The sequence below is a fragment of the Nothobranchius furzeri genome, chromosome 3 (assembly GCF_043380555.1).
Source record: "Nothobranchius furzeri strain GRZ-AD chromosome 3, NfurGRZ-RIMD1, whole genome shotgun sequence".
Lineage (NCBI taxonomy): Eukaryota > Metazoa > Chordata > Actinopteri > Cyprinodontiformes > Nothobranchiidae > Nothobranchius > Nothobranchius furzeri.
Genome location: NC_091743.1, coordinates 65,510,539 through 65,536,216, shown reverse-complemented (window position 1 = coordinate 65,536,216; position 25,678 = coordinate 65,510,539). Strand labels below are relative to the sequence as shown.

The window sequence follows — 25,678 nt, the reverse complement described above, 5'->3', positions numbered from 1 at the left end:
ACTTCATAACCTCATGAGAAAAACACCCATTTCTGGCAGAAATCATGTGAACCGACTTTTTTTCTTAAACACAGAGAAAGTTTTTCCATAATCTTTCCTGAGAGGAAGTATAGGATTCAGAACTCCTCTGTAGGAAACGATTAGGGCACGTTAGAGATGGGTGAGGGTGGAGGAGGGGGTGTCCAATTTCGCAACAATTTTGCACTTCCTAGTAGCGGGTGTGGCTTGACAGGACAGCACTAGCACCCAGATGGGTAGAATTAAGCACACAGCAATGTGCATGCATTTCCGGTAAGTTACCCTTAAAAATAAAACTACACTGTCTCCTCAACAGGCTAAATTACCATTTTTTCTTCTAAAGTTTTAAATTGTACAAATTAAACTGTTTAATTAATAGAGAAAATCAACATTTTAAGCTTGGTCAAATTTTTAATAAAAACAAAAACAAACAACACCTTTGATGAAGAGCCATACTCAAATTAAGCAGCTTCTCGGGGGGGGGGGGGGGTCGCATCATCAAGCCTCCCCCAAGAACACAAAGATAGCATGCAATTTTAAAAATTACTTTAAATAATTTAAATTAAATTATATCAAACATAGAAAAATATTTTATATATTATTTTGTATAGCATTTTTATATAGTGCCGTTTGGATTTATTTTGTAGTGATTGCACATTTTATTCCATTTTATTCTTTTCTAAATTTTAAGAACAAAAAAGAATGAACTTGGCTTTAAATTCTGTCTTTTTCTGCTGATGTTACTTTTAAATAGTTTAACTAATATAGCACAAAATAACACATATGAAAACCATTTTAAGGCTCCTCAAAAGATTAGGCTGGCCCTGCTTTGATGCAAAACAATTGGTCTCACAAGATGAAAAACTATAGCCAGTATGTTATATAATGTTTCCTCATATAAATATGACTTTTTAACCCCCAACCACGAGTTTAGTATCTGAGATTAATGACAATAAATAAAATATACTAGAATAGAATGTCTTTGTTACGTTCGTTCTGGGCGGTTGCTCTGACAAAAGTGACATTAACGCCGAAATCTCAGCAAAGGTTAAAACCATGTCTGTGTGCTCTGTGTATGATGAAGAAACAAAAAATGAAATAGAATGGAATATACTTTGTTTATCATACAATGGGAAAATTCACTTACAGCAGCACATGCACTTAGAAAAAAGGAAGAAGAAAAATAATAACAAGACTACAAGTAAATACACAAAGGCAGTAAGTTATTAATGTAACCTTCAACCACTAAAAACAATGATCAAAAAGGAAACTTTGACGTCCAGAACTATGCAGCATCAGGTACACAGACATCACTTTTGTAAATGTTTGACTTTTATTTTCCCAAATTTTTATCTTTTCAAATTTACTTATAAACTACTACTGATTCACTTTCAACCATATTTTGTGTTATCACAAATGGCAAATTTCTATTGATTACAGTAGATGGGTTGTCTTTCACAGGCTTTTATTTTGAAGGTGAGTCCAACTTCCTGTCTTTGCCTTTGGGCTGCAGGTAATTTTAATCTAACAACCGCTTCGCTCCCACACTGAACAAACTGATACTGTGACGCGGTCAGGTGAACTCGGTCGTGGAATTAATGACCACACAACATTTAAATTTCTCTCTTAAAGAATAAACCTGAACAAGAATATAATTCCATTGAACACGTCTTCCTTTTCAAAGTAAGGTAAGAGTTTTGCTTACTCACTTTTACTGAGGCAACAATCCTGCTGTGTTTTAAGAATAACATTTATTTTGTTATTAACTAGTCATCATCTATAGATGTTGATTATTTGTAATATAAATAAATAAATAAATGTATACATTAAATAAATACAATCAACACTAATTATTCCAGATGTTTGTTATAATCTTGTACTGATTATTCTTCTAAAGCTCACTAATTAATTACATGTAAATGGATAAAAAATAAAAATGTACCTGTGAATTATTTCTAGCATACTCTAGTGATTACCATGTATTTGTTTTGTGTGGCTCTGTAGGCATTTCCAGGGTTACTCCACATGTTTCAGCAAGTCCACTCTCCCTCAGATTTATCTTCGATCAAGTTCTTATTTCCCAATGTTTCATTGAGCTTTACACCTGTTTCTCTTGAGAAGGTAGAATCTGTTTATAAATTAGTTTAAGTACAAGTTTGTTCTCAGATTAATTTGTCTGTACTGTTTCCACCTTCCGCTCCCTTCTTTAGAGGCAGTAGATCTCTGTTAAACGTGAGAATGAATCATTACAACCCTCTACCTCTGTTAAATCTCAACATTTTTTTCCATTTCCTCACACAAATATTTTCTTCTTCTTCCAGAATGTTCTCTGACTGGGAAGTGTTTCGCTGGTAGTGCTGAGTCACAATTGGCCGTGACGTTGAGATGGTCACTTTGACAGCCTTGCTGACGATATGCATGTGGATTCAAACACAAACGGCCTCAGGAGAGAATTCCTGTCCATCTGCTCCTTCAAAACTGGTGGATTTTGATGTGGAGTATTCTGTACCTTACTTCCAAACAAACAAAGCAATTCAGAATATTGCGGTGAACTTGGAATCCCCTCCAACAGAGGTGTATCTTGGATCTCAAAATGCAATAGTGGCATTTAGTAATTCTATGACTAAACTATGGGAGGTGAAAACCGGGCCTCTGGACAGTCCTGACTGTCAGACCTGTAAGGCTTGTGGCATAGAAAGTGATCCTGAGGATTCTGTGGACACAGACAATGAAGTTCTTCTTTTCGAACCGGTAGAAGTTTCCCTGCCATACTTGTACGTTTGTGGAAGTACTCAGCGAGGAATCTGTTTCTTCATCGACACGAGTGATCCACTTGAGCCTAAATGTTTATACAAAAGAACGAGAAACTCTCCTGATAACTGTCCCGACTGTGTGGCTAGCCCTCTTGGCACTAAAGTCACCATCGTTGAACAGGGAGCAACTTCACTGTTCTTTGTTGCAGCTTCTGTCAACAATAGAGTGACAGAGAATTATCCAAGGAAGTCTATTTCAGTGATAAGGCCACTCGCCACTGAGGATGGCTTTGAGATGGTCATCAATGGCATGACGGTGCTGCCGAGTCTGCGTGACACTTACAAAATAGATTACATTTACAGCTTTTCCACCAGAGATTATGTCTACTTTCTGTCCCTGCAGAGGGAAATCCCCTCTAAAAGCAACTCACCTTTTGAGACTCGTCTGGGACGGCTGCCTATTTCAAGTCCGGAGCTGTGGCTGTACAGGGAAGTGGTCTTGGAGTGCCGGTTTGAACCAAAGCGCCGGAGGAGAAGGATAGGGACTCGTGCCATGGATATTGTATATAATGGGCTGCAGGCAGCACATTTTGGACACGCTGGTAAGGACCTGGCTGACGAGTTGAGGGTCGACGTGAAAGACGATATTTTGTTTGGGGTCTTTGCCAAAGTTGACAAGCAAGGTGTGGTTCAGAAAAACTCAGCCCTCTGCGCCTTCCCTTTAAGTAAAGTCAACCATGCGATTGAGGTGGGGGTAGAGGCGTGCTGCAAGTCAGGTACCGAGCAGCTGTCAAGAGGCCTCTGCCACTTCCAGCAGTGTGAGAACTGCCCACATGAAGTGAGTAATCAAACCACTACACAGTTTAGCTTGTGCTCATGCATGAAGTGATCTGTCCAGACTAACACTGGGTTGATAAATCACATGTACCCAAAGCAACATAGAGTACAGTTTACAGAGGTTTTAAGTATCTATAAAAACTACACTTTGCAAAGAAAACATTGGATTTTGGAATATTGTGTGTATCAAACTCTATATTTGTTGATTTTAGACATATGGTGTGAATTAAGTTTTAGTCATGGTCAGGGTTAGAAATGGATTGATAATGGTTAGGGTTAGGGAAGATAAGCGTGTGTGTGTGTGTGTGTGTGTGTGTGTGTGTGTGTGTGTGTGTGTGTGTGTGTGTGACCAATGGAAGGAAAAGCAGACCGATGTCAGAGACTAATGGGCTCGACACACGGGAGGCGACAAACGACCGCGATCAGCGAAATTTGTCGCCATCGCTTTTGTTACCTGACACACGGGAGGCGATCTGCAGCAGCGGCCAGCGGCAAAGCCGTCTACGCGTTCTGTTCCATGGCGAAATTGAAACTTCCGTTGTTTTGTTTGGCTGTGTCAGGTTGGAGGGAATTAAGGTTATTTAAGCTGTTCAGAGTTAATAAAGCGATAGATATGATGTTTCACAAGGTGCTGCTAGAGTTATGTGAAATCTTACTTCTGATTTTACTATATAAAACATAATAATAATAATCAACTTCTCCTCCATGTTTGCTCGGAGGTGTACGGAGCATAATGTCCGCTCATTGGTCAGTGAATGAAACCTCCGTTGATTGGTCCTCGTCCGAGCGACAGCGATGAAAAGTTGAAAATGTTTCAACTTTCTGGGATCGCGTCGCTGGGTCGCCTGTGCACGACACGTGCACGAGCGCAAAATTTCACACTCACGTTTTTCGCGTTTCGCTTGGTAGGAGGGAGACTCGCGATTATCGCTTTGTCGCGCATGTCTCATTGAAAATGAATGGTGGAGAGGCGATGTCACCTCCCGTGTGTCGAGCCCATAAGGGATGGTTGAGTCTGTAATGTGACATGAGCCTTGCCACATTGTTTCTATTTTTTCAGCTTCAGTGTTAAAATTTAATTCGTCTCTAAAATATAGAAGCAACAATGGAAAACTCCATCACTTGACCTGAAGGGCAACATTCATACATTATTGTTTTTGCCTGTGGGTGAGGTGTGTTTTCTTCTCAGATCCTCAACTATATCAGCTGATAGTCGTCTGACAGGTACTTTATGCACAAGCAGGTTTTTATGAGATGTTGCAAATGTTTCAAAACATTGTTTCTAAGAACTGACCTAAAAATAAGGTGATTTTAGGTTCAAACTCTGGAATGTTATGCAGAAAGCAACATTCATTCATTCAAGGAATGTTTGGCATTTTATTATTTTGTGTTCCTAGCAGCCATGTATGCTCATAGTTTACATGTAAGATGAATGTTTCAAGTATTATTTTTAACCCTAATCCTTTGGAGTATTTACAAGAGTTTATAGGGAAGATATTTCAGTATTTCCTACTCTATTTGTGGAACTAAATACACTTTTCTTTGTCCCGATCAGCTGAAATGTTATGTTGATTATAAAAGTTGTCGAGTTTATGCTTCAATATTTGTCTTTTCCTGTGCACGTTGGAAGTAGGTGAAGTAACCCAAATCAGTTGGACCACTCCAGCTCAGTGAATTAGCCCGGAGTACCTACTTTAAACTCATTTTATTGAGCTACAGTTCCCAACAAGAAAGGTGTGGTTTCTTCCTTTTATGGACTTCCAACTGTGAACTTTGAGATCCCACAGACATTCCTACACCTTCAAGCATGAGAGCCAACAAATACAAGCTGTAAATCCAACTGATAAAAAGAGGAATTTCAGTGGGAAGGGTCTGTGTTATCTGTTTTATGTCAGGAATAGGAAATAAAAACCAGGATTAGACTCAATGTTGAGGTTCAAGTTTTTTGCATGTGGGACTTGGTGAGCAGGACGGTCAATGCACATTATAGAAAACAAACTAATTGGACAACAGGATGCACAAAGGATGTGCAAAATACGCATGTGTAAGAATGGATGTAACTGCTTGAACACTGTTGCTAACCACTTAAACATTCTCCCGCTCCTGATAATAACATTTTGCTTTCTTTGACATTGGATGTGCTACTACTAGTTTACCAGTTTAATTATAGATTCACTAGGATAAATACAATAAAGTTTATCTCTCACCAAATAGAACATTTACTAAGAAATCACAATGTAACCATATAAACATTACTTGGTATATATGCTGTGTGTGTGTGTGTGTGTGTGTGTGTGTGTGTGTGTGTGTGTGTGTGTGTGTGTGTGTGTGTGTGTGTGTGTGTGTGTGTGTGTGTGTGTGTGTGTGTGTCTGTGTGTGTGTCTGTGTCTGTGTCTGTGTCTGTGTCTGCTCTGTCTTCTCGATCCCCAGTGAGTCGTGGTGGATGGCTGCTTATACTGATCCAGGATCCTCTGGAGGTTTCTTTCTGTTAAAAGGAAGTTTTCCTCTCCACTGTCGCTGCATGCTTGCTTATGAGGATTGCTGTAAAGTCACTGATACTAGTCAGTGACTCGATGCAATTAGCTGGGTTCCTTATATAGGAAACTTTTTTCTTATTGGCTTAATGAACTGACCTGTATTGGAATGTTTATTATGTGAAGTGCCTTGAGACGACTCATGTCGTGATTTGGCGCTATATAAAGAAACTTGAATTGAATGTACTGACGAATTGAAGATTAAGTGAATGTTGAAATAGATTTCAAGAAGAAGAAATAGAACACTTTACTGGAGTTTGTGTTGCAGTTTTGCAAAAGCTTGAATGAGAGTAGTGCAGTATACAAGATCCAACTGCACATTTACCAGCACATATAAGAAAAATTCAAAATATGCAATTTGATGAGCACAGAACTATGCAAAAAATCTTGGATCATCTCTTGGCGGTTTGTATTTTCCGTCCAATGAGCCAGATGTTCTTGTAAGTTTTTAAATCTTCCTGAACAATATTCTCCAAACTTGTCTCTTGGGGTTTGGCTGCTCTTTTTGACTAAGTTTCAGTCGAGTGCAGGACCATTTTCTGAAGAAAGTTTGCATATGTGCTCATCAAGATACTTGTCTCTGTTCTATGAATCATTCAGGCATTAACTTTTAAACCCAAAGGTCTTCAGAAAAAAGATCTTTTGATACTTGCTGCCACAAAAACAGATTTATTTCTGTTTATTAAGTTAAATCAAGGAGGAATACCTAGGCTGACACAGTTCTAAATGTAAAATTGTAATTTAGCACAGTAGATATTTACAGAACATTTGGCTTCTTTCATATCTAGTTTCAGCTCTTTTCTGGATTATTTCCCCACGCCTTTCAGATTACATTCATCTGAAGTAGACATTTTTAATGTGTGACACTTTGTTTGCCCTCTACTTGTCTAATTCTTTGTATTTTTAAGCATGTGTTGCTGAACATGTTATGATACCAAATAGTAAGTAAGTGAAACAGCAGAGAAAGCCCAAAGAAAGACTTTGAAAAACCTTCACGTAATTTGGAGAACTGCTGATCTTAAAGGATTACACAAAACATTTTCTCCATAGAAGTAAGGGGGGGGAGGGGGGGGGGGGGCTGTAAGGGTGGTTTATAATACAGTTTGACGAAGAAATTGCATGTGATACTTTCAAAAATAAAACAAGGAACTTTGTGTAGAAGCAAGAAAAACATGTCTGGACAAGTCAGAAAAGAGCTTCATAATGGAATGTTTACCATGAGTGTAACACAACGCCTGGGACTAACTCTCTGAAAGCTAATGGAAACTTGGTAATGAAGTGTTTTATGAGTTCCTAAGTGCATAAAGTCTAGTTTCACTTCCAGATGATACATACTATGAATCAGTCACCAAGTCAACAAACCTGGGATGAATTAAGTTTTATGACTCTCCTCTCACTGTACGACTTAACACAGGCGTAGAATACTTCCTCTTTTAATGACTGATTTAAGTCTATTTGTCTTTCTTTGAAATTGCATCGTGTATATGGGGTGATGGTAGAGGAGGAGTTACGTACCCGCCCCGTGACTGGAAGGTTGCAGGTTTGTGCCATGTCACAGTTGTTATGTCCTTGGGCAAGACACTTAACCCACCTTGCCTGCTGGTGGTGACTGGAGGGACCGGCGGTACATGTCTACGGCAGCCTCTGTCAGTTTGCCCCAGGGCAAATGTGGCTAAAATGTAGCTTATGGGTAAATAAGTGTTGTGTTGTAAAGTACCTTGGGGGTTGTACAACACTATATAAATACAGGCAGGTTACCACTAACCATATAGACCCATTGAAGTGTTACGTCACATGCCCACTAGAGGTGGGAAAAATGATCGATTCTAAGATGCATCGCGATTCAGCCGTGCATGATTCCGCATCGATGCAGCAACGTGACATAATGAGATTTTCTCCCTATGTCTATGTCGGGGGTCGGCAACCCGCGCCTCTGGAGCCGCATGCGGCTCTTCCATCCATCTGATGCGGCTCTCTGTGCTTGTAAAATAATGAATGGATATTTAAATAAAATGCTTTATATTTTACTGCATTAATTTTACATCTGTATGCCAATTCTATGTAAAGATTGTCTGCGTAAACCTGAACAGTTCCAACCCGGTCTTACTGTGAGACCAGGTTGACGGGTCACACTTGTGCGTAATCATATAGGCACCGTACGTACGCGCCGACAGTGAGCTGCGCTGAGCAGTGTCCAGCTCAGATGTTTAGATGGGAATCATTTCTTGGGTGATTTAGCTACATCTGCGATGTGTGTAGAATAAAATGTCAGTTCGTCTGCATGTGTCGGGGTAATTCTTTCTATTCTTTCTCCATCAAAATAAACGGCCAAATACGGGAACTATGCGGTCAACACAAGCCCTGCTTTTAACTGTTCTGTTTTCTTGTGAAAATTGTTGCAAAGAGATATAATTTAACTTGATTAACACCAGAGCCAGGCGCACTGCGCCATTATCTCCATCACTGTAAATGAGGGAAAAACTAAATGATCTGATCCTTTTCTGACCTTCTCCACCTACAAAGTTTAATTACAACAATCAAACGTGACAGAGCCTGGATTTGTATTCTGAACAGTCTAAACATGTTTTAAAAAGAAACGTGTGACAAAAGTGGCACCTGCTCAGTAAAACCACCAACAGGGTGAAAAATATCAAAATATTGTAGGCAGAGACAGGCTACAACTTCTGGATCCATTTTATATAAATCGTTTTATTGATTATCGTCTTATGAAAGATAACTTTGACGTACACGAGCGACCGGTACCGGCTGCTGTCACCTGTTGTGGGCAGCTCTCTGCTGTCTCCCAGTGTTTTCTTTACTGTGGGAAATGGGTAATAATGGCTCTTTGATGGGAACAGGTTGCCGACCCCTGGTCTATGTCTATGCAGGACAATAAAGTTTTGAGGTTTTACAATTACTTCTGGGGGCAGAGTTGCAATGGCATGCGCACTGCGTTGCCCTAGCGCCAATTTAAAACAGAAAAGGCGGACAGGGATACAGGGCCAACATTACCAGTAATCAAAGATGTACCCGTTACATTTAAATCGGATGTCTGGGCTAATTTCGGTTTGGGGATCCTGGATGTGAAAGAATCACTTAACACAGTATTTGTTTACTATTTTTAAGTTCAGTAATAGTCTATCTTAAAGCTGCTCTACCGAAAACATTATTTCTTATATTATTTAAGTAATTATAGGCAGCACACTTTAAAAATTATTCCTTACTATAGTGAATTTTCAGGGATTTCGAAATCAAAAACAAATTGAAAACTATTCTACTGCTTTTATTAAGTAATGAAAATTTTTGTGTGAAGAATTGTGATGCATTTCAGACTCAAATCGAATCTTTAGGCAGATAATCGGAATCGGATTGAATCGTGAGGCAGGTAGAGATGCACACCACTAATGCCCACATCCCACCACAAGAAGCCGTAACCTCCCAGTTGACCACAGTTGTGTTTATCAGTTACTGTAGTTGTCAATAAACAGAACTAACTAACAGCAAAATAAACTATCAGCATGTTTAACACATGTAGAGCTGTGGACTGCACAAGTAGACAAAATAAGGACTGAAAATTAAAATTTTTACAGGTTTCCAGCTGATAAAATACACAAGGTCAATGGTTAATGACCAATTCTAGTGGATAAACCACCCACATAGTGGCAGGCAAAGTCTCATGACAGTACAAAAAAGTAAAGTATCTTCCCCACATGTTCAGAAATAATCATGTCATAGCCATCTAATGACTTAAATGCGTTTCATATATAATTATGCACGGCTGCGGGGACGAGGAGCCGGCCAGGGGAGAACCGACCGACTGAGCAGATCAAGCAGAAGGATGAACTTTGCTGCAGATCAGTCCTGGGAAATAAATGTGTGTGTGAAAATAACGCCAATGTGATGTGTAGTTCTGTATGACCCGCGGTAACAGTCTTGTTACAATTACTCAAAATGTGTTGCGTAATTGGAGCTTTTGTGTCTGTTTACTTTTCTAATCGGACTCGTCTCCAAAGAGGAGTGGTGTCATGGTGATCCTTCAGCATTGACCCACAAAACGTACAAGAAACTTTGTTGCACCTTCAGTTCAGCTATATAAGGTCTAGAACAGTGGTTCCCAACCTTTTTCCAGAGGGACCAGTTTTTTACCAGTAAAATTTTTGACGACCCCCTCCTATTCTCTCTTCCAGTACAAACAGTATTAATAAATGATAAAATTGTTCAAGTCCATTTTAATTTGCTTTGATTCAATAGATAACAGTAATAGTAGGCTCCAGTACAGAACAAAGTCATTAACAAAACCAAACAGAGCATAATGTGCTTGACAGTTTGTATTACTTTTCTGAACACATCTTTTCTTGTAAACACTGATAAATCAATCATTCCTTTCAATAAACGTTTGACACATAAAAAATACACTGAGCAAAATGTACTTAAATGTGTATATTACTGTTTATACTAGATTATTTACTGTAAACGCTGTGATTAATCAACCAGTCCTATCTTTAATGAACTTTTGACACTTGAAAATAAAACAGTGAGTTGAGCAAAATGTTCTTAAAAGTGTGTTACTTTTTCTGTACTAATTATTTCCTGTCTTAATATCAGTAAACTTTTCACTCATGAAAAAAAATGTGAGCAAAATGTAGGCTATTAACAAGTAATAAATGAAGTTTTAACCCCTTAAAGTGGAGAGGTCCTGGCGACCCACTGAGAGGCTTTGGCGCCTCCTTGTGGGGGTCTGGACCCCCAGGTTAGGAACCACTGGTCTAGACTGCCGTTTCTGAGGAGGACTGTCGTCCCCACAGCTTGCTAACTTTTTCAAACTGAGCGGATATGGAAGTTTTATGCTAAAAACTTGTTACATGATCTAAAGTTGTAAAATCAAAATCCTTAGGTTTTATTTTGTTAGCTTAAATCGTGGAAATACAGCTCTGGATAATGGCTGGAGATAGGTTTCATGCCATCCAGCTAGTGTGGATGTGCACAGTTACCTGGATGTAAACAATAACTTTCAATGAGTCTATATATCTGCAAACAGTTTACCACTAAACATAAATTGCGTGTATCTGCTTTGCTAACAGAGGACTGAATGTGGCAGACTTAATTTACAAAGTGATGAATTCTTAGTTCTGACATAGAGTAACTGTGATTCTTTCACATTTACAGAGCTCTGAGGGAAATGACACATGCATTCATGTGCCCACACTAGTATCAAAGCCTTACTACAGACTGGATCTCTTCAACAGCCAGATGAATGGTGTCCTGTTCACTTCTGTTCTGGTCAGCACCATTGGGAGTCACACAGTTGGACATTTTGGCACCTCAGATGGCAGGATACTGCAGGTAATCAGGAAGGAAGTTGGAAGTATTGCAGTTTTACTAAACATGTTACAGTCCTTGTCTCTGGTTTGCTCATTTAGATGATTCTCTCACTGATCAAACCAGTTGTTTTTGCCAACTATTCACTGGGAGAGACAGGAATGTCCCGGACAGCAGCTGTTCACTCCAAGGATTCACTTCTCTTTGTTGCAGGAAATAAGGTACATAATTGTTGAAGTCTGTTCTAATTATTGTTGGAACATTTTCTTTATTTTGATGTCTCACCTTCTTCTGATCAAGGTGTTCATGGTGCCCTCAGCAGGACCAGGGTGTGCACATTTTCTGACATGTTCCTCATGTTTGATGGCTCCACTCTTTATGAACTGTGGCTGGTGTTCAGGAAATTGCACTCGGAAGGATGAGTGTGCCTCACATTGGGACAAAACGTCCTGTGCACCTGTTATAACTCAGGTAGCTTAGCAGCCATTGCAATAATTTGAACTGAGTTGCAGATTGTTTGAGTCGCGTTTACTTTTTTGTAGTTTTTTCCCAGAACAGCTCCTGTTGGTGGTGAGACAGAATTGACGCTGTGTGGCTCCGAGTTTCAGTCTCCCCTGCGGCCAGCTATCATCGGTGGAAAAACTCATGTTGTTACAGTGAGTTCAGGGAATCTATGTGCTGTTCTTCCTGAGAAGAGCAACGGTAAAAGGTGAGTGGCACAGACAGATGGCATCTGAAATGTAAAAGATTTGTTACAGCAGGTTTTTGAGGAACATTCTTATCCTGTTAGAGATTCAGAAGCAATGGTGCATGTGCTTCTTTACAGGCTTGTGTGCAAAATCCAAGAAAACATGCCAAACCATGAGCTGAGCATCACTCTGGAAGTGCATGAGGGAGAAGTGGAGGGCCCCTACTCAATTGAAGGAACAGCTCAAATATCTGGTTTCTCTGTTGTGGTGAGAATGGAAAATGTTCCTGCTTCCTATGAGATTATTTATGTGTTTTAGTTATATGTCGTATCTCTACTTAATCAGGAACCCAGCATAACAGACATCAAGCCTGACTTTGGACCCTTGTTTGGAGGAACAAACATTACACTAACAGGGAAATATCTGAACTCTGGCATACAAAGAGACATCCTATTTGGAGATGAAAAGTGCACCATTCAAAAGTGAGCTCAGACTACACTACCTAGAAAGGATCATTAAAACACAAACACAAACACACACACACACACATACATATATATGTACATATATATATATATATATATATATATATATATATATATATATATATATATGTGTATATATATATATATATATATATATGTATATATATACACACATATATATACATATATATATACATATATATATATATATATATATATATATATATGTATATATATACACACATATATATACATATATATATACACATATATATATATATATATATATATATATATATATATATATATATATATATATACGTATATATACGTATATATACATATATATATACACATATATATATGTATATATACATATATACATATATATACACATATATATATGTATATGTATATATATATATATATATATATATATATATATATACACACACACACATATCACTAACTTGTGAGGTATCACATTTTTTCTCTACTATATTTATTTGTCTTTCAGAGTTACTGAAGAAACAGGGGATTTGTCTTCAATTATTTGCAACACATCAGCTGCAAATGTAGTTGACGAGGTGCCAGTAAAGGTTTCTATTGACGGCCATAAAGTAAACACCACTAAGAAGTTCTCCTACAAGGAAAATCCTGTCATAACTTCCCTGGATCCTCTCTGTAGTTTCCAAAGGTGGGATGGGTTCAATGTTATAATTACTTCCAAGTTTATCATTAGATTTAAAGTGTTTGCTAAAATTATTAAAGGCCAAGTTCACAGAGAAACCATTTTTACTTGTTGTTTTAAAATATTATCGGTCACTCCAAGTGTAACAAGCAGACTAAATGTGAAAATTGTCTTCTACCCCTATGTCCTTCATTAGCCGAAAACTAGCTGAACGCTCAGATTATAAAACTCAGTGACAATCTCGCATCAAAATGTCAAATTAGCATTCATAGACCCATTTCGGCTTGTGACTGGGGACAGCTGGTTTTGATCTAGCATCCAGGAGAGAACAGGGTAGCTCTTGGCAAGTAGAAGCTAACTTTTAGCATTAGCAACTCCACAAAACAGGAGAACACCTTCAGGCTTGTGTTATTTGTGGTGATAAAACATCAACGCTGCAGAGCAAATGTGGCAGTGTGAGCGTCCTGTCACTGTGTCCCGTTTGATCATACGCCCTGGCTACTTGGCCAAGGGGATGTCCCTTTGGCTGACTGGTTAGCGTGCATGACTCTCATTCGGCAGTCTTGGGATCGAATCCCACCCGGGCTCTCATTTCTCCACCTTGCTACACAAACAAAGAGCAAGTAGAGTCAAGTTGCTGTTAGCCAATCAGAGGCAAGATGTTCGAATATCAGAAAATAAGACTGCAGATCCTGCCGTGTTCAGCTCAGCTCGGCTGTGGCTCACTTGTTTCTCAAACAGGAGCGCCAGAGCTTTTTTCTTGCAGAGATTAACTCACAAAGCATTAATTTATACTAGAAACAACTAACCTGGCAAGCCAGACTAAATAAAAATATTATTTAGTCTGGCAACCCCCCATTGACAGCTCTCGGTCGTGGGGCAGGTTCTACCGTTGTCTTTCAATTGATCTCAGCATGCTACTGGACAATGAACAACGTGACTTACTCACCACAATTGATGTTGGTAAACGAGGCAGTTCGCAGCTGAAGAAGGTGAAAATGCATTATTTTTTTCTAAAAAAAGAACTTAAAAGCCCAAGTCCAAATATTCCAAAACTGATGTAAAAAGTCATTTCGAACAAGGTGTTGCCATCTTGTTCCACTCTGTTGCATCATCCTGCCCACCAGACAAATCGAGGGTCCCTATTGGCCCACAAAGCAGATAAAGTACTGTGATTTGTCCACAAACAGATAGCGTGCCTTGATTGGCCCACCACTGTAGACCAATCACAGCTCTCTACATGTTTGGATCCCCTATAGAGAGCTGTGAATGGCCAGCCAGAATGCTGCTAGGGGCTGCAGAGGTTCCAATGGAGCGTTCCTAGACCAAACTTTGCAAAGCTTGAATTTGGTATAGTTCACTAGGCTACGAAACAACAGCAATTGTGTTGAAAAAAGAGTGAATTTGGTCTTTATTAAATTGACTTTGTTAAACTGCCACACAGAGGTTCCAAGCTGGTGATAGAGGGTCAGAATCTCAACCATGCCCACCAAATCTTGGTTCAGTTCACTCCCAAAAATTATCAAGCTACTCTTCAAAAAGTGAGTTGACTGGTCGTTGTTGAGGATTTCATTTGGATACAACTTAACATTTCACTTCAAAGGTTTTGCATGTGATTTCAAACATGTTTGTTTTACTTGAGGTTTGCAACGGTACACGACATGCCACGCATGTGGAGTGTTGGACCCCAGCCTTGCCCGTCGAAATGCCTGAGGAAAACTTTGTGACAGGAATGATTTCAGTTGAAATGGATGGAAAACGTTACAAGTGGAGGGAACGCTTTGACTTTTACCCTGATGCAGAGGTCATCCACTTTGAGCATGAGGACAAGACTTTACTACTGAAACCAGGAGACAGTGAGGTTTCACTGCATGTATGAGGATTTAAACTACTGCCACAGATTATCCGTTTATGTATTTTTATTCACAATAATGTGCCAGTTTCATATTTTACCCCTTTTTTTCCTGCTGTGACACAGCATAAAAAATTGAATGCAGTGAGCAAGTGCATGAACATTTCCATGAGTATCGGCAATCGTTTATGCAACGTTCAGGTTCTCTCGAATGAACTCACCTGCAGGATTCCTAAAGGCCTGGTCATCCCCACTGAGGGATTACCTGTCAGAGTAAGTTGATCTCCTTCTAAAATACCATTTTGGAGCAAAAGACAACAAATTACACATGTTGATAAGAGTCATCTTCTTTATCGTACCTGTAGGTGTCTGTGAATAGGGAAGATTATGATGTGGGTACAGTTGCCTATGACAAAACCAACACTTCCATTGTGATTGCCGGGATTGCCCTGGGCATTATTGCAGCTCTGGTAGTAGGCGCCAGCCTTGCATTGATTGTGATGAAGCATTTGAAGGCAAAAAAGCAAGGTGAGAAAGATTTCATCGATTAGCCACAACAATATGACCACTATGAGCTGATTTGTTTCAAAGACAGGAATAGCTTTGATAAGCATTCTGTCCTCGAAATTGATGAATGACATTCCTATTTTGAAATAAATATTAGGAAAACACCCAAATACCATATAATTGTTGGTTATTGAGATAATGACATAATTTGCATATTCAGTCATCACTATGTTACCATACAGTACCAACTGTAGGCATTTAGGTGATTAGGAGAACATCTGATTGTCAAACATATTTTTGCAAGTAGTTAGAATCTGCAGTTTTTTAGAAAATTTTTGGTATACTGTGCAACACTAGCCTTTCAGGTCTCAGTGTTTTATTAATCAGTTGTCTATGTGATTCAGTGGACCAAGAAGTGTGATATTTGGGCAGTCCACCTTGCTTCTTGCATGACTTAAAAATGTTTGCTACCAATTCTTGTGGCTTGAAATCCCAGTACAAGTGGTCATAATGTTATGGCTTACTCATCTGTGTTCTAACAAAATTTATGCTAATATTCCTTAACCCTCCCACTGTCCTAATGGGTGTGGCCCCGCAAGGAAAGTTGACCATTGAGCAGGATTGATGGTTTATCCCTTGGGTCCATGTGGCAGGGGTAATGAGTGAGCACCACCTCACCCCTGCCATGTGGACCTCAAGAGATAAACCATCAATCCTGCTCAATGGTCAACTTTCCTCACGGAGTCACCCATAAAGACAGTGGGAGGGTTAAAGCTGCAATATCAAATACAGTATACAGAAAAAGCTAGCTTTCAAATGCAAACATGCTCATGGAACTCTCACCCCTCCCATCGGCTATCATCCTTGGGCCACGTCCAGCAGAACTGGAACCTGCATTGCCAGAGGAAACGAGACAATGCTAAACACCAGTCATCGTTTTCTAAACGTCCAAATGTCTTTTGTTGTCCATGACTTCAAACAGTGTTTTTCTTTTTGGCACTCTGGTAGTTTGTCCTAAAGTTGAAGCCGGCTGTTTCTCCTTCTCTGATGTTGTTGAGCCGCAAACCTCTCACACCAGTGGTGTTCTGTTGCTAAAGGAGGGAGGTGTGGTGGTTCGGTCCGAGCCGTGGTATTTGCTGAGGTTTTTAGTCAAATGTGACACACTTGTTTAAATCTCTGCTATATATTCATAGCTGTTCTGTAGCTTGTTCTGTAAATTTGCTATTGCACATTTAATTATATTTAATCACTTTATTAGGATTTTTGCCTCTTTATACTTTTGATGACTGTCAACAATTAAACATTTCCTTTCAGCAAACATAGAGAACCGTTTATCCACAGTGTTGTCCCGGGCCCGTGTTGGCAGCCATCTTAACTCGTCTCCCACAGATGACTACAGACGAGGTGAAGCACTCACATCCAAAAAATCTTAAAGAGTGTTAAAACAAATGTGTTTGTGTTCTTAATAACAATTATTTTTCATTTCTTTCATGACTATTTTAGGTTTCCATTCCGGCCAAACGTCAGGTTCAGGAGCAACCACCTTCCAGGGTCTGTTGTACTCTGCCAGCTACGATCACCTGGCTGCTCCTTTGATGCCGGGTGAAACTGTCTCCATGGTTAGCTTAAATACTGACTTGCTTGAAGAGGTTAATGAGGTGCTAATTCCTGCTGAGATGCTCAGAATTGAGGAGAACCAGATTATTGGAAAAGGTGAGTCTCTTTGCTTGCCTTTTTTCACAATTTTCAGCTATAATGTTAAATTTTCCCATTTACTATTTTATTAATCTAATTTTTCTTTTCATGCAGGTCACTTTGGGACAGTTTATCATGGATTCTTAATAGATAGCATGAAGCAGGAGACTCACTGTGCTGTTAAGTCATTAAACAGTAAGTGCGTTTCATTATAAAATATGCTGTGTTTTTCAGATGTGATGGAAAGGTTACACGAAGAAATTTTAAAAGACATTTAAAAAGATTTTTTTTAAGTGCTCGTGGACATTTTCCACTGAGCCTGTTTGTAAAAATGTCAGTGAGGACTGCAGGGGAGACCATCTGTAAATGTAGCAGCCAAACATCCTGAACATCCACTGGCAGTGAGTTAATGTGCAGATGTGTTTGTGCAGTTCAGAGCTGCCACTGTCTATTTTTGTCTGCTGATCTAAAAGAAACTTTTTAAAATGTGTGTGGTCTTTTGATCAATTCTCACCATCAGTTTGCATCTTCCACCATTTTTTAGCCATTGTGAAACAAACAGCTACTTTTCACACAGCTTGTTTAGTATCACTTCCTGCCCAAAAGGGGTGATCGTGGTGCATTTATTTGCAGAGTGATATGTTCACGTTTCATGCTCAGAGCTCATCTGCTGCGGTCTCCAAAACTCCAAAATCTGGGTCGCTACTAATGGTAAAGTGTGTTTTTATGAGCAGGGATCACAGATTTGGGTGAAGTGGATCAGTTCCTGAGAGAGGGCATCATCATGAAAGGATTCCACCACCCCAACATACTGTCGCTGCTCGGTATTATGCTACCCAAGGAAGGGCTCCCTCTGGTGGTTCTGCCGTACATGAAGCACGGAGATGTGCGTCATTTCATCCGCTCAGAGAAGAGGGTAAATCAAACTTCTTTCAAAATCTGCTCCTGGAAATAGTCTTCTTTGATTGCCAGTTATTTGTCCTCCGCAGAACCCTACGGTGAAGGACCTGATTGGGTTTGGGCTCCAAGTTGCCAAAGGTATGGAGTACTTAGCCCAGAAGAAGTTTGTTCACAGGGACCTGGCTGCACGGAACTGCATGTGAGTGTGAATCTAACTCTGATTATTGACTGTGAGAATGCCAGTGTATGTCGTCCTGATTACAAGAGGCACTGGAAAGATCAGTGAACATCAGATGGTTGCTTTCGGGCCATATCCAACCTTTTGATGATCAAACCGTTTGGCCTGCAAAGTACTAAATATAAACCTAGAACACTGTATTTAGCTTTTGATCTGAGTTGGTGCTGACAGTAAGTTTTTAAAGGGGACATTTCGTGCAAAATGCACCTTTTTCATCCTTTTGGTTGCCATTTGGCCTAAACACTCCAAACTTGGAAAAAAAAGATGTCCATTCGTTTTCTTTCAGTTTTTGATTTTAGTAATTGTGTGCCTACAACAAACGATTCCAAAAAGTCCCCTTTTGTGACATCACAATTAGGAAAATTAGCATAGAACCGACTCATGTGCAAGAGAGGGCTGTTGCTGGAGGAGCAGCGGCTCCTCTCCAAGCCCCTTTTGGGTATTGGAGCAGCCAATCAGGGAATGGGTGGGCTGTCTGCTTGTTTTCTTAAAGTGGCAGAGCCCTGAAACGGCTCATTCTGGAAGGTAATGAAACTCTCAAAAATAAAACTGCTGAAATTGCATTGTGTGAGAGGGATTTAGTGGAAAGAACTTAATAAACATGTTTTCTATCAACCATAGAACTATTATAAATTAGAAAAACTGTCTTCTTTACAGAGGATCATGATTTGTGTATGGATACGTCGGTATGTGCAAAAGTGAAAAAGTATAGATATGAAAATTTTGGCTAAGACAAATAACATTAAATTATGTTTTTTTTTCCTTTTGTGTCATTGTTCTTTTGTAACCACATGTAATTCTCTATGTTGTTCCTCTGCTGCCTTCATACACCAGAACACTCGTGCAAATGAAATTTGACTTCTCAATGTGTTTCAACCAGCTTAAATTAAGGAATGATAATGACTTCCTTTAAAACTATGTCCATAAATACCTTTCATAAAGTAAAGTTTATCTCTCACCAAATAGAATATTTACTAAGAAATCACAACGTAACCATAGAAACATTACTTGGTATATATGTGTGTGTGTGTGTGTGTGTGTGTGTGTGTGTGTGTGTGTGTGTGTGTGTGTGTGTGTGCGCGTGCGTGCGTGTGTGTGTGTGTGTGTGTGTGTGCGTGTGTGTGTGTGCGTGTGTCTGCTCTGTCTTCTCATTTAAGGGTATGAAGCTATGTTGGTTTCCTCTCTACAGGCTAGATGAAACCTTCACGGTGAAGGTGGCTGACTTTGGAATGGCCAGAGACATCTATGACAAGGAGTACTATAGCATTCAAAATCACAAGAGAGTAAAGCTGCCAGTGAAGTGGATGGCCATTGAAAGCCTGCAAACACAAAAGTTCACAACCAAGTCAGACGTGGTGAGTGTGTTTAACACTCACAGATGTCTTCATATTTATTGTATCTGTATTTATAATTAATCACGAGTGTTTTTTAGTGGTCGTACGGCATTTTGCTGTGGGAGCTGCTAACCAGAGGAGCTAGCCCGTATCCAGATGTTGACCCCTATGACATCACATACTACTTATTACAGGGGCGCAGGCTTCCACAGCCGCAGTACTGCCCCGATACTCTGTAAGCATCTCGGATTCTGTTTATCACCTCATACTTTAGCTTTACTTTCATGCTGTTGGAGTAACAGAGTTTAATCCACAGCTATTCAGTCATGCTGACGTGTTGGAACCCGGACCCAGAGTGCAGGCCCAGCTTCCGCAGCCTGGTCGCAGATGTAGACAACGTCCTGTCCTGTCTGAAAGGAGAGCACTACATCAATCTGAAGGTTACCTACATCAACTTGGATCAGCCAAGGCCGTACCCATCCATGAACGGCTCTGCAGACGAGGCTTCAGACATGGATTCAGACACTCCTACAGCCAGCTAAGGATTCAACAACAACAGAACGCATAGCTTTAACTATCCGATGGGCTGCTGCTGTCTTCATATGGGAACAGATGGAACATTTGACTACTGAGTAAAGCAACACTGTTGACTCTATGAGCTCTAACTGGAGATAAAATGATGCCGGTTGCTCCTCGTGCTGGTCCTTTTGTTTTATTTGTAGCAAAACAACATTTTCAAATCAGACAAAATCAATGGAAGTGGATTTTGTTCCCAGCATTGCTGAATTGTTGTATTTTGTGACACACAGACTTTTCTGTTAGGACAGCGGCCTTCAGTTACTTTTGCATCACTGACTAGTTTTGATCAAAAATGTTTCTATAGACCAATGGGGTGGGGGGGATCACAAACGTAAATCATAATAAATTGACATTTAAAAATACTTATACATATAGTAAATTTTCGCTATTTATTTTACTAATAATTATGGTCATTTTTTCTAAATGAAATGCACTGCAGACCATTGTATTTTTTAAAAAAGTATCACAAATTCTGTGAAAGATGTTTGTACTGTTTCTTTGCTGACTGGTACCAAATAATTCTGTTGGTCGAGGACCCGTGTGTTGGCAGGTTTACCCGTTAAACTGGTGCTCAGAGGTGAACTGTGTCTTTTTCCCAGCATATTGTAATTACACATGCATTTATCTGTAATTGTGATCAGAATATTAGATTCAGTATGCAGAACAGAGACATGGACTTAAACTGCATGTTCAGACACACTGACCACTAGAGGACGACCAAGGACTCAGTTTAAGGACTGATGCAGTGAAGCTGTGCAGGAGGCCGAAAAACATCTCTATTTAAAGGTGTTGCTGAAAAGGTGAAAACGCTCCAAACCATCTGTGCTCCTCTGAGTAAAGGTAACAAATCCAACATTTTAACTGAGTAAAAACAACAGGACAACACAAGAAGCCTTTGGGAAAACGAGCACTGACTGTTCAGCTTCTTTTCTGTCATAGTTTAGCCAGAACAAATTTTCCTACTGGATGGCTGTCTTATGTTGATGATTGTCACTGCCACATGTTATGTTTTTATCCTTTTTTATGATTTTTTTTTGTTTGTTACCATTTTTACCAGATTGCATTGATTCTTTTTTGAGTAAATACTTGATTGAAATAATTTTCCTTTGTGTAAAAATTATTTTCTTAGTTTTAATAAATATTAAAAAAGGAAAACCTTGGTGCTTTGCAAAAAATTTAAATGATCCAAACTAATGCTTCCCTTTGAAATCATAAGAGTAAACACATTACAAAAGTTTTTCATGAAAGAGGAACATCAAAGCTAAAGGGGAAATTGGTTCGGAGTGTAATGACACCAGTCTGAACAGCTTTTGTTATCTGTGATGTAGATGAGAGGAAACACACACACACACACACTGAATACATCAACCTATCACAGTAAAGTCTGCATCTACCTAAACTGTGTATATCTAACATTACATATTCTATGAATGATTTATGGATCTAAAAAAGAAAGTTCTGCATCCTCTTGCGTAAAATTTTCTGAAATCATTGCAGTAATAATGAGAAGGCCTGTCTGCTTTCATGCTCTAGTTTAGAAAATTTGACAAAAATCAAAACAAAGCACTAACAGACTATATAAATTTCACTTTAGGTGAAAACACTTGCATTTTATTTGCTTTGGGAAGAATATTTATTTTTTTAAATTGTGTTTTATTTAGTATAAATAGTTAAAATCACAACACATTCATCTTGTTCAGCCACAGCAGACTGTATTAATTTGAAAATTACCTCATTTTTGATCAGCTTATCAATTGTTTATGTTGTTTATAAGTTGTTACCTAGTCACCAAGTACATGTTTAACTGTTTTTAATAATGACACTAAAGCAAAAACTGAAGAAAAATAGGCCTACTTTAAAGTGACAATGTGTGTTTTTTACCTTTAATCTCTAAAAATATTGAAACGTTGAAAACAAATGAAATGATACCCAGTTGTTGAAAAATATTGACTACTTCATAACATATAACCATAAAAATCAGGTCTAAAGAATATTGGGCCATGATTTTTGAAAATTTGAAATTGGGTGAAAAAGATTGGATTTTATCTTTTAAAACAACAAATTTGACTTTATACTTCATCCTGACATAAAGGTTTTATAACTGAACAACAATGACTTAGTTTTAATCACATCAAGGTCAGAATGCCTTCGTTTCTTGGAAGAAAACATCATTATCTCATACAATTTACGACAGGCAATGATTCAGACACCACTGCATGCAGCTGTTAGCTGGTAGGCTAACACAGAGCTAACATGTTTCCACAGGAGAGCTAATGTCTGTATTTTAGTAGTATTCTAAACCGGACACCAAAGGCAGTGCAACAGCCACTTGTAATGTGTGCATATTGGGTATTCAACATGCTGGAAAAGACAGCTGCATGATGAGTAGCCTTGAAAACATACTTTCTCCTTTGGCTTTTTCACTTCAGGCATTGTGGCATCACAGCGAATCATCGGTCCCAGTTCACAGCAGCATCTCTGACAAAAACATGGAGCCAAACAACAGTGAATGATACATTAATAAATACAGAGAAATTGCAGGCAAAAAGCAAAATGTCGTAGTTTCTTGTTCCGAAGCACCTGAGCTACAGGTGTGCGCATGGACGTAATTTTTGGGCGGAACAGGGGGGACATGTCCCCCCCCCCCACTTTTTCCAAAGTCAAGTTTTGACCCCTGCACTTTTTACCATTACTTTATATTAAATTGGCACTAGTTGAGCTCTAGGACCAAGCAGAAGACAACTATTTGTGTTGAAGCCTGTTTCCCATTAGAACATACTGTAAAGACACCCCCCCCACACACACACAGACACACACACACTTCTAAAGTGAAAATTACGTCCATGTGCGGATTAAAGTTAGCCTGCAGGTCCTGGCGCCGCATGCCTCCCTATGTCACGGGAAGGCACATCACTCATTAGAGCTGCATAATCAGGACATAAACAATTAGAAATATGAGCAACTCTGCTACTTTAAAATATATTCAAAATGTTATCACATAATCAATGTACTTCATAAAAAATGGAATTTTTTGGTAGACAAACGAATGAAATGAAAAAAATACAGAAATAAAGAAATACTTAAATAATAATTTTTTAAAAAATTCTGGAAACCTTGGTTGTATTTCCCCTTTTTTCTTCTTATTTCAATGCTTTGCTGAAGTATCGGATTGGGACTCTGTATTGGCATCTTTACTGAGCAGATACATAAAAATCCAACTGCTTACTTTTCATTCTAAACTATGAGGTATCATCTCACACTTCCCTGCACAGAAACCCTGCTGAAAACCAGCGGATCATTCTCTCTCTCTCTCTCTCTCTCTCTCTCTCTCTCTCTCTCTCTCTCTCTCTCTCTCTCTCTCTCTCTCTCTCTTCTCTCTCTGTGCGTGTGTGTGTGTGTGTGTGTGTTTTCTAGAATGATATTATATATATGTATATATTATTTTTTATTTTATTTTTATTTTTTTCCCCCATAAATATTTTACACTTTTTCTTCTTCACACTGTCCTGGTTTTGGTGCAGAGATGAAATCTGTGAAATATCGTACAACAGCTGTTGTGCGATCCATGAACAAGCCAGAGAAACTGGCTGTAGCTATTTCCTGTCAGGACTCATGCAGATTTGTCCTCTAATGACTAAAGGAGACAAAATGCAGAAAATTTGTTATTTAGACAGTATATCCAGAATCATAAGATCATTTTTAAAATTGACTGGTTTCTATCAAGTGTGACAAAATCAAATTGGATCGGCATTAGAATATATATATATATATATATATATATATATATATATATATATATATATATATATATATATATATATATATATATATATACTTGAATCACTGTTCACCCACTCCATGCAGTTTTGGAGTTGCAGGTGTTGTGAATGCAGTCTCACATTTTGAAGCTTTTCATCAGTGCTCAAGGTCTCCGACTCCAGATCCCACTTAGAATAGATCTATAAAGACAAAGAAAGGTGATAAAACAAATCTATTGAGAATGAACATATTGTGTTTAACTTCTTGTTTCATAAAAATTTACGAAAAACTCTCTCTTTTTGATTCTTATATACTGAAGATTTCAAACTCAAGATGCACATCCTTACAGTATATATCATCATGTCATTTCTGAATCACGAAAATTATTATTTTTTGATCATCATTTTATTTTGAGTGAAATTCTGCTAAACCTCTTTTGAATTTTGCAGCCTGACTCTTGCTGAATCTGCTATCCTTGAGCTTGTGTACAGTCAGTATCTGCCTGAATAGCGAGGCAATCTTCCTCCCTCTGCCTCACTCTTCTCCATTGTCGCGCTGCATTCAGAAAGAGGATAAGGACTTGGGAGGTCGCAGATGGAGAGAAGTGTTATGTTTGTTCCTGTCTCCGCTCTCTGAGTGAATGTCTCCACAGATGGGAGTAGATTGAAAGGCAAACAGAGATTTGCAGTGCAGTGAAAGGCCTTTAGAAACACAAGGTCGCACACATAGGTAACTGCAACTCATTTTCTTTTTGCATTTGGAGTTTTTCATCTTCCATCATCGTACACAGGTATGTTATGAGGCTCACAAAGTGAAAAGTGTGCGTGACAGCATCGGTACCATGCCACATAAATATAATTAAATATAATGCAAAAATAATCAATCCTGTTCAACCTCCCTTCGCTTTAAAGAAGTGCTAGAATGCAAAGCAACATTTTCCATGTTGAATAAAGACATCTTGAGTGGTCAAATGCAGCATACCAAAATTTCTAACCTGTGTGTGACCTGCTTTTTTATGTAAATTAGAAATGTAAAAAAGGTGAGAGAAAAACTTCTGATCTGAACAAAGCTGTGATAAAACGTCACATGATAGCTCCTGCTACATCTACATGTTCCAGCAGACATATATGTATACATAGACGCCTTTGCACTGACGTCACCTAATCACGTGAGTCCACCATGGTGGATGGCAAAAGCATGTAAACAGTGAGCGACACGATTACAAAGGGAAAAGTAGAGCCTGAAATTGTTTTTGCAATCAAAACAAATCTCCTCCAACATTCCTTCAACTAGTTCATGCCCAGTTCAGTTATCAGAAGAAGTAGCGCATCTAGCGGGGTCTCATGGAGAGCGGTATGTTAACTAGCTTACCAGCGCTAGCTTACGTTCTCTCTGCAGCTGTTCACCGATGTAAACATGTTGCTGACTTTGCCTAAATTCACCCGTCTGGATTTATAACATTATGTTATAAACAGCGTTTCACTTTAC

At 38.9% G+C, this 25,678-nt stretch overlaps 1 protein-coding gene across 2 annotated transcripts; it reads left to right on the top strand.

Annotated features, from left to right (window-relative positions):
- The first annotated feature begins 1,565 nt into the window (after positions 1–1,565).
- Positions 1,566–21,168, top strand: LOC107385200 (macrophage-stimulating protein receptor). Of its 2 annotated transcripts, none has more exons than XM_015958922.3 (21): positions 1,566–1,706; positions 2,340–3,609; positions 11,309–11,485; positions 11,563–11,682; positions 11,762–11,932; positions 12,004–12,170; positions 12,288–12,417; positions 12,496–12,632; positions 13,153–13,332; positions 14,771–14,867; positions 14,969–15,199; positions 15,305–15,451; positions 15,544–15,706; positions 17,000–17,089; positions 17,189–17,398; positions 17,495–17,575; positions 18,115–18,296; positions 18,370–18,479; positions 19,708–19,873; positions 19,951–20,087; positions 20,169–21,168. In XM_015958922.3, exons 2-21 carry the CDS (start codon positions 2,404–2,406, stop codon positions 20,392–20,394), a joined length of 4,128 nt encoding a protein of 1,375 aa, XP_015814408.3. In that variant the 5' UTR covers positions 1,566–1,706; positions 2,340–2,403; the 3' UTR covers positions 20,395–21,168. The 2 variants fall into 2 exon arrangements, with proteins under 2 accessions (XP_015814408.3, XP_015814410.3); XM_015958924.3 differs by having other exon boundaries at positions 1,573–1,701.
- Positions 21,169–25,678: the final 4,510 nt, after the last annotated feature.